The sequence below is a fragment of the Cucurbita maxima genome, unplaced genomic scaffold (genome assembly GCF_002738345.1).
Source record: "Cucurbita maxima cultivar Rimu unplaced genomic scaffold, Cmax_1.0 Cma_Scf00029, whole genome shotgun sequence".
Classification (NCBI taxonomy): domain Eukaryota; kingdom Viridiplantae; phylum Streptophyta; class Magnoliopsida; order Cucurbitales; family Cucurbitaceae; genus Cucurbita; species Cucurbita maxima.
In genome coordinates this window covers 1,081,826-1,091,232 of record NW_019272045.1, presented here as the reverse complement: position 1 = coordinate 1,091,232, position 9,407 = coordinate 1,081,826, and the positions used below count along the sequence as shown (strand labels likewise).

Genomic DNA, 9,407 nt, shown 5'->3' with positions numbered 1-9,407 from the left:
AAGCATTGAAACTGATTAGATTTTATCAAGAATAAAACATATGGATATCGTATCCATAAGTCTTTAAATTCTTAATATAGAGTCTCAAAAAAAAAAAAAAAAAAAAAAAAAAAAATTTGGAGGAGATTTCTAATGAAATATATATATATTTTTTTTCCAGAGTTTTATTTAAAGGTACTGAAAAATCTTTTTAAATCTTTAACTAATTTAAATCTTAATCAAATATATATTTTTAAAGTTTAAAATTAAATATATTTAATATATTTTTTATGTTAATATTTAATATATTAAATATTATATTTTTAACTAATTTGAAAAATACATATTTTTAAATTTGAATCTCAATCAAATATATATTTTTAAAGTTTAAAATTAAATATATTTTTCTGTATTAATATTTAATATATTTAATATTATATTTTTAATTAATTTGAATCTCTATTTTTAGTATTGAATATTTTTATAGTTTAAAATTAAATATATTTTTCTGTATTAGTATTTAATATATTAAATATTATCCTTTGATTAATTTAAATCTCAATCAAATATATAAAAAAAATTAAATATATTTTTTGATATATTAAATATTAATTTAAATGCTTTAAATTAAAATTTATTTCGGTGAGTTTTCATCTGGTAGACAAACATAATTATAAAGTCACATGTCAAAATTCATATCGAAACTCTGACTTTTAGCTTTTTTCGAGCTTGCTTTTCGATACTTGTGTCACCTCCATTCGAGAACTTTGTTTATGCCTCATTTTGACTTGAATAAATACTCTAAAACTCCGACTTTTAAGGTTATGGCTAGAAACTATCCAAGTCTCTTTGAGTTTGTTTTCGATACTCGTGTCGTCTCCGTTCTCTCCAACTTTGTTTATACCTGATATGGGAAACTCTGACTTTTAAGATTATGACCCGAGTCTATCTAGCTCTTTTCGAGCTTGCTTTTTGATACTCGTGTCACCTCCATTCTCTCGAACTTTTTTTATGCCTCATTTTGACTTGAATAAATACTCTAAAACTCGGACTTTTAAGGTTATGGTGGGAAACTATCCTAAGTCCTCTCCAACTTTCTTTTCTCACTCTCTTAACCAAAAATGGGTCAGGGCAATCCCGGCGGAACCAACCACCAAGAGGGTTTTCGCGGTGACCGGAAGCACGATGACCCCAACAAGGACAAGAAATTTGAGCCAGCGGCGCCTCTGTCGCGCGTCGGCCGCAAGCAGAGAAAACAGAAGGATCCCGACGCCGCCGACCGCCTCCCGACGGTCACCCCTCACACCAAGTGCAAGCTCCGGCTTCTGAAGCTCGAGCGAGTCAAGGACCATTTGCTCATGGAGGAAGAGTTCGTTGCCAATCAAGAGCGACTAAGCCTCAGGAAGAGAAGAATGAAGAAGATAGATCTAATGTCGATGACCTTCGTGGCTCGCCGATGAGTGTCGGGAATCATGCGATTGTGTCGTCGTCTGTTGGTCCGGAGTACTATGTGGGGATCTTGTCATTTGTCGATAAAGACCAGTTGGAGCCTGGATGTGCCATTCTTATGCACAACAAGGTAGATTTTGTTTCATGTTTCAGTTCATAATCTGCCAATGTTTCATCGCTTTAATTGGACAATCCTCTTCAATTCTAGGTTACTAGGCTGTTGTTTTCTTCTCGTTCGTGTGCTATTACTATGTTTAAACATCAATTTCTCAAGGAGGGCAATCCCAATTCAAGCCAGGGTTTAAACATCAATTGATCCTAAGTATGTATATACATAGAGAGATAAAAAGAGAGTCACAGAGCATTTCAATGAAAGAAGAATCATAGGCTGCAGCACGCGCGCACACACACATATATATATATAGAGAGAGAGAGAGAGTCTCAGAGCATTTCAATGAAAGAATAACCATAGGCAGTAGCACATACATCGATTATATGTATATATATGTGTGTGTGTATATATATATATAGAGAGAGAGAGAGAGAGAGATGTGTATGACTAAAAACTTGAGCTTTTCAACATATAGAACCAATATCAGGACTGTGGAAATGTTTTCCTTATTCCAGAAAAGGTAAAGATAGAAGCTGATGAAGCAAAGCAGCAAGCGAGACAAACCAAAGAGCACAAACAAATGGAATAAACAAGATGAAAGTGTATGTGATTCCATACCGAGCGACACCAGCTAAGACAGAGCTTCTGCCATTATGGAGCGATGAGACAACTGTTGCTTGTAAAGCTCTCCGAAAATACGGTACTTAGCGTCATGGTATACCTTCACCTTTGGCTCTGTACACGGATAAATCACCTGCCAGTTGAACCAACAATGCTTAACTCAAAGAAAACAAATAAGCTAAGCTGAATGATCATGAGGAAACAGTTTATGCATACTTGGCCAGCAGCATTCAAGGATTTCATGGCCTCTTGAAGAGTAGAATACTTTCTACTAGCCACGGCTCCAAGAATTGCTGCTCCTAACAGCACCGACTCGTTTTCCCGGGGTAAAATAATAGGACAACCTGTTCACGATCACCAAAATTCAAAATATAAACTAGTTTATAAGTAAATAATGCATCTACATTGGTATGAGGCCTTTTGGGAAAGTCCAAAGCAAAGCTACGAGAGCTTATGCTCAAAGTGGACAATCATACAGTTGTGGAGATCCGTGATTCCTAACCTAAATGACGTCCTACACTTTCAGTAATATTAGACTTATTTCAACCTCTGGAAAGAAAAGAGCAGTCCAAAATGCTTAGTTGTTCATGATGGAAATAGAAGAACATGTAAGAAAATATGATGAAAAGGGGGAGGTGAAGCGCAACCAATAATATCGGCGTGCTCTTGAATGAACAATGAATTCTTTGCTAGGCCACCACATGCAAGTAAAGTGTTGATCTGTTGGAGGAGAAGAAACAAAAATAAAATTACATTCGAGAAAGCATAACTCTGAGACAGATATATAACTTTTGCCCAAGAACCATTTCAAAATCACGTGACGAGATCACCGCTAACAGATATTGTTCGTTTTGGCCCGTTACGTATCACCGTCAACCTCACGGTTTTAAAACGCGTCTACTAGGGAGATATTTCTACACCCTTATAAGGAATGTTTCATTCTCCTCTTCAACCGATGTGGGATCTTACAATCCATCCCCCTTGGGGGCTAGCATCCTTGCTAACACACCGCCCGGTGTCTAGCTCTAATACCATCTGTAGCAGCCCAAGCCCACCGCTAGCAGATAATGTCCGCTTTAGCCCGTTACGTATCGCCATTAGCCTCACGGTTTTAAAACGTGTCTATTAGGGAGAGGTTTCCACACCCTTATAAAGAATGCTTCATTCCAGTCAACCGATGTGAGATCTGACAATCTACTCCTCTTGGGGGCCAACGTCCTCGCTGACACTCGTTGACACACCGCTCGGTGTCTGACTCTGATACCATTTGTAATAGCCCAAGCCCACCACTAGCAGATAATATCCGCTTTGGCCCGTTACGTATGGTTGTAAGCCTCACGGTTTTAAAACGCGTCTACTAGAAAGAGGTTTCCACACCCTTATAAGGAATATTTCGTTTCTCCCTCCAACCGACGTAGGATCTCACAATACATGAGCAAATGTAGATGACTCCACGACATAAAAGGCCGGAAGAACTAAACATAATTAAGGGAAGTCAGATGGAAAAGAAGGATAACTAATCAACATTGGCAAGTATCCAATCCCGCTTGTCAAGGATAAAAAAGATGAGTTCACCATACCTTGTGACCATGGGAATTGCAGTGCTCCACAATATGGCGTGTACCATATGCAATAGCCTGTACTGTGGCAAGGTACAAGATAGCCAGCTCTTGCTCGCTTGTGTCAAGTGTTAAGCCATAGATCACTCCTTTAGACTTCGGATCCGAAATGGGAGACCTAATCCATGATGCAATCAAGTTCATGACAATCTATACAAGGGAAAGGAACAAAAAATGCTCTTGTAAAAATTACTCAATGAATGTTTCAGTCATCCATTCACCTATTTCCATGAAAATCAGGAAGTACATGTGTATCTTCAGTCAAAGCAGCAAGAAATGGACTCTTCAGATCAACCACCAAATCCTCCAACAACTTATTCAAAATATCGAACACAGAGATATCTGGATGGTTAAAAAACAAAAGAATTACAGATAAGACACTATCATTAAGCATACCCTACTTTAACAAGGGTAGTCAGGATTAACATTAAAATAAAATAAGAAACAAAAAAGCCCTACTTTGTGAAGCAGCACGATTTGCAAGATGAGGAGAGGCAACATGATTTTGAATTATGTGATCAAGTAGAGCACCAGTAGCACTTTGACCACCTTCAGTGAGCCAATACTCAGGTACCATTGCTGTCATTCAGAAAAATAATAGATAAAATACAAATTCTTAGCCAAATTCCTAGTTTTCAAAATTTCTTTTGTAGTTTGAAAGCCCGCGTAAAAAACAGATAACAAAACAAAAACAAAGAAACCCACAGTAGGAGGACATTAACTCGTTAAGAAAAGTTGTTTTTTCATTTTAGTATCATACCATATCCACTAAAGATTGTCCTAAGCATAAAATAAAGAAGAAAAAAATCATTTACTCGTGCCTATAAAACCTCACCCTGTCAAGAAGACCATCATGGAAACACTTAAATCATTATGTGAAAAAACTAAGTTTCTTTCAATATTTTTGAACGAAACTCTAAGGAACGCTTACATTTGATGAATTTGACACATATTTTTAGTTAAACATTATTGTTTGGAACAAGGAATAATTTGCGCACAACATATCCATTGAAATTTTGATGGTACAAGCATTTTTTTATTATCCTAGTTAGAACAAAGTTCACCATCTCTTTTTCTCCTTCAACAGGAAAATATTTAAAATGAAAAAACAGAAAAAAAAAAATGGAATTAATTTCAATTATACCTGACCAAAATGGGCCCCAAACACCAGGAATAAAGAGCTTATCCCTTGAGACAGCCATGTGGCAAGTAGATGTTCCACAAACCAAAGCCATACGATTCAATATCATCTCCTTATCGATCTCTACAACATGCATTTTCAATATGAAAAAATGAAATTCAATAAGGAAAAAGATTAAAAAGAGAATATAGGATAAACCACAACCTTTGGAATCAGAATCTTGCACACTTTCCATCACTCCAACTCCACCTGCATGAGCATCAATCAATGAAGTACCAACAGGGATTCCAGCAACCAAACCCAGCTCCTGATAAGCAAAAGAAATAACAATTTCGTCAAATTAAAATGACTTCATTAACTGAGTAGATTATTGTAACGACTCAGGCCCACCGCTAGCAGATATTGTCCTCTTTGGGCTTTCCCTTTTGGGCTTCCCCTCAAGGCTTTAAAACGCGTTTGCTAGGGAAAGATTTCCACACCTTGATAAATGATGGTTTGTTCTCCTCCCCAACCAATGTGGGACATCACAATCCACCCCCCTTCAGGGTCCAGCGTCCTCGACCGCCCCCAAACCCACCCCCTTTGGGGCCCAACGTCCTTACTGGCACCCCGCCTCGTGTCTACCCCCTTTCGGGGAACAGTGAGAATGTTGGCACATCGTCCGGTGTCTGGCTACCATTTGTAACAACCCAGATCCACCGCTAGCAGATATTGTCCTTTTTGGGTTTTTCCTTTCGGGCTTCCCCTAAGGCTTTAAAACGCGTTTGCTAGGGGAAGGTTTCTACACCCTTATAAATGACGGTTTGTTCTCCTCCCCAACCAATGTGGGACAGCACAATTATTCTTTGCCCTCATTATAGCATATCAAAATTTTGTGTACAATATTTCTTACCTTTGCAGCTATTGGAGTCAGACCAGAGCCCAAGGGGTGACCAGGGAATGCTACACTTCTTCCTGATGACATTATACATTGTTAACCAATGAGCACAGAGGAAAAAATAGTTCAAGCCCCATAGAAGGTAGCTCTGCACCAAGAACACGTCAGTGCAAAATGATGGCGGAATTTTAAGTCTTTCATCAATCAAAACACTCAAAACCAAAGTAATTCAACCAGACCTATTTTGGCATGGTGACCATCAACAAGATCTGCTAATCCAATTTCCTCCCAGAAATCATCATCCCATCCACAAGCCTCCATATCTCGAGAATCCTTTTCATTGTACTGTGACATGTGTGCATGACCCAGGTAGGTCCATTTGCACACAGTGGTGCAGAGACTGCGAGTATCATCACCTGTTGCTCTAGAACATGCAGGCGATGACAATGAGGTAAGAGAGGTATCGAGACTTGGGATTATACAAAAGCAAGAGGTTTGATTGATTCTTTACCTGTATGATAACCAATCACTCAAATCCATCCACCTGAACACCATCGACCATGTATCTGGTAAATTTTCTTTCACCCAGAGAAGCTGCAAAAATAATCTGTATCATAGCATATTCCATGACTGTGAATCTGTAAAAAAAGGTATATCATGCACTTCATTTCAATAGTCAAAGACCAGATTATAGAACAGAAAAAGTAGAAACTAGAAACGAAAAAAGGAACAAAAAAAAAAAAGGTTTATCATGCACTTCTCTCAGTTGAAAAACATAGAATTTGAGCTCAAAGAACAGTTATTTTGATCCAAAAGCATTTTTTCCACTCAGAAAATCAAACCAAGAGAATCACATAGAGTTCGTTGTATGAGAGAAATCATAGACATTCAATGATGAAGATAGATCATGAGAATAAATGTTTTATTTTAGCAAATTTACATCATTCCTTTCCGTTTTCATTTCTAACTTTTTGTAATTTCAAACCCAAGGATCATAGATTTCAGATATATCTTATACTAAATAAATGAAAAATGGTTCCTTTTCTGATGCAAATATGTATATCACAAAAAATAACAATGGGATTATAAACATTTATTTAGATACCTTCGGTGGCTGCATCTCAGGGGAAAGAGATCCACCACAGTATTGTAGAACAGTTGAATTGAAAGAATTGATCCTTTCAGCCTGCTCTACTGCTCTATGATCCATCCACACTATTACATTTCTTCTTGAATCACCACTCCAAGACACTGTAACTGGTGAACCATCAGCATCAACTGCCACTGCAGACAAACCATTTCAAATGAAAATTTGTAGAGACTCCATCAAATGCTAATTAAAGGAGTTATTATTTTGTGAGTTGGTCAATCTTTAATAGAGCATGATAAAATGACCAACTAAATGCATACAGACCAAGTGAGCAGGTAGCAGCAAATCCAAGACCCTTCACTTCCTCCCCTGAGATGTTCGCCTTGGAACATGCTGATTTCACCGCTGCACAGACTGCATGCCAGATATCTGTCGAGGATTGCTGGTTTGAAACAGAAAGCTCATAAATAATCATGCATGCCCCACATGCTATTTTAGGCAGCAAGCCGTCATAAAATTTTGAAACTCAATTTCCAATTAAAATACAATCCTAAGAGTTCTACAAAATTGTACGAGCTTTTTGACAATGGCTTCACAGGTTGAGTTAATTTATTGCCATATGGGTTCATGTTGTCTACATATAATGCAATTTTGATTTTTGATCCGCCTGGTACCAACTATTAAGCTCAACTCACTATGAACATTACATTACCTCGATAAAATTTCCATCTTTCCAAATTTGTATTGGGCTGCTAGAAGAACCCAAAAGCTTCCCACTCTCGTCAAAAATACCTAAAATAGAAGTCCATAACAATAAATGTTTAACGGCCAGAGAAGGCAATCAGAGGAACCAGAATTTAGATAGGAAGGCTAACAAACATGGACTATAATAGTTCACTTTTTTATTGAAAACATGGACTCCTTTGCCTAGTAACTATCAAACACTTGAAGCGAAGCTAACTACAAGTTAATTGCCAGTAGAACCCACAATTCTTTACTGATTTTGGTCAAAACAAGTATACAAAATCTCTTTTCAGGCACTTCTCAATGATTGAGAAGCATCCAATCAAGTCCCCGACCCAAACCAAGCAACCAATGTAGGAAATGAAGGGCACATATGGCCCAAAACTGATCTCTCTACTTAGAAAAATTATTCAATGAGGCCACATTTAGCTATCTCCATTAGACGTGCATTCAAAAATCTACATGTCCCTGATAACTAGATACTCTGTCTCTCTCATCCATCCAACCACCGGCCACTGACAGCCTTCGAATAATTTCTCCTCTACTTACAATACTCCCTCCTACCACTACTTGGCTAACAAGGTAACGGCCCAAGTCCACCGCTAGCAGATATTGTTCTCTTTGAGCTTTCCTATTTGGGCTTCCCCTCAAGGTTTTTAAAACACGTCTACTAGGGAGAGGTTTCCACACCCTTATAAAGAGTGTTTCGTTCTCTTCCTCAACCAATATGGGATCTCACAAACAAAGTACCAACCAACAACTCCTGTGGCAGCTAACTGACTAAACTACTCCAACAACTAACCTCCAGTTGATTATCCATTTAAGTATAACGCACCAGCTAACCATCCAGAGAAAGTGACCTCTAATCGATAACCCATATAATTATAACACTCCCTCTCCCTTCAATTCGTTCTCACCTCACATCGACACTGTCCAATACCCTTTAAATCTCTTAGTACATAGAATCAAAATAGACAAATCCATATCCTTCATCCTTAATTCCATAAACGCACACAAAATCGCACACGCAGTTCCAATGCATCCCAATTCGGACCCCAAATTGAAGACTCGAAACAAACGCAATAAATCCAGATGAAAACAATATCGCTTGGAAAGTTGCATAAAGATAAGCGAGGAAATGGAAAAACCTGCGCGAGCACTGCCGGTGCCAACGTCGACGCCGAGGAAGACCGATTGACGGGGAATGACGGCGTCGGTTCCAGAATCCATTCCGACGACGGAGGAAGGGAATCGAGTAGGAAGGGATTGGAAGCTTTGCTGCTGCCCGAGCAATGGAGCAGTCTCGGACAAGGAAATTCTACTGGCGGACATTTTTGGATGTGACGTTTCTATAATCTGGATTTTTGTGTGTTTATCTGCCAATTAATCATTGATCAATCAATCTTATTTTGTGAATTAGGGCATTAACTAAGATGATATATTTAAATATTAAATTATAAAAAAAAAATACTCGATTCACCGTTTATTAATTTTAAATTTAAGTCTATAGCCAGTCTATAGCCAGCAGATACTGGTTCAGTCCATTACAAGTAGACAATATCTATTAACAATAAACTTGGCTTGTTACCACACTTGTTCTAGCGGCTTTAGCCCATTGCCTTTTCCCCTAGACACTTTTCAAAAACTGTGAGACTAATAATAATATATAATAGGGCTAAAGCAGACAATATCTACTAGCAATGAACTTGGTTTGTTACACTACGTCTACTTCAAACTCCATGCAAGCGTCACAGTCACCATCGTATTTTCAAATC

At 38.0% G+C, this 9,407-nt stretch overlaps 2 protein-coding genes across 2 annotated transcripts; one reads left to right on the top strand and one right to left on the bottom strand.

Annotated features, from left to right (window-relative positions):
* Positions 1-1,062: 1,062 nt before the first annotated feature.
* Positions 1,063-2,118, top strand: LOC111465700 (26S proteasome regulatory subunit 4 homolog B-like). The gene is made up of 3 exons (XM_023110212.1): positions 1,063-1,343; positions 1,382-1,558; positions 1,637-2,118. The coding sequence occupies exons 1-3, from the start codon at positions 1,101-1,103 to the stop codon at positions 1,742-1,744; spliced, it is 528 nt and encodes a 175-aa protein (XP_022965980.1). The 5' UTR covers positions 1,063-1,100; the 3' UTR covers positions 1,745-2,118.
* LOC111465479 (FGGY carbohydrate kinase domain-containing protein-like) lies at positions 1,985-9,014 on the bottom strand. The gene is made up of 15 exons (XM_023109873.1): positions 8,781-9,014; positions 7,601-7,680; positions 7,213-7,330; positions 6,904-7,082; positions 6,310-6,392; positions 6,038-6,222; positions 5,814-5,875; positions 5,126-5,228; positions 4,925-5,044; positions 4,240-4,359; positions 4,002-4,122; positions 3,742-3,898; positions 2,809-2,881; positions 2,378-2,505; positions 1,985-2,294 (listed from the first exon to the last, which is right to left on the bottom strand). The coding sequence occupies exons 1-15, from the start codon at positions 8,962-8,964 to the stop codon at positions 2,172-2,174; spliced, it is 1,836 nt and encodes a 611-aa protein (XP_022965641.1). The 5' UTR covers positions 8,965-9,014; the 3' UTR covers positions 1,985-2,171.
* Between the last annotated feature and the right edge of the window lie 393 nt (positions 9,015-9,407).

Bases quoted from the DNA above. Each gene is read 5' to 3' on its own strand.
- LOC111465700 (XM_023110212.1), top strand. From the start codon at position 1,101: ATGGGTCAGGGCAATCCCGGCGGAACCAACCACCAAGAGGGTTTTCGC. The intron at 1,344-1,381 runs GAAGAGTTCGTT...ACTAAGCCTCAG, and splicing joins AGGACCATTTGCTCATGGAG to GAAGAGAAGAATGAAGAAGA. The intron at 1,559-1,636 runs GTAGATTTTGTT...CTTCAATTCTAG, and splicing joins CCATTCTTATGCACAACAAG to GTTACTAGGCTGTTGTTTTC.
- LOC111465479 (XM_023109873.1), bottom strand. From the start codon at position 8,964: ATGTCCGCCAGTAGAATTTCCTTGTCCGAGACTGCTCCATTGCTCGGG. The intron at 6,393-6,903 runs GTATCTAAATAA...TTATTTTTGCAG, and splicing joins CTGAGATGCAGCCACCGAAG to CTTCTCTGGGTGAAAGAAAA. The intron at 4,123-4,239 runs GTAGGGCTTTTT...TTAACCATCCAG, and splicing joins AAATCGTGCTGCTTCACAAA to ATATCTCTGTGTTCGATATT.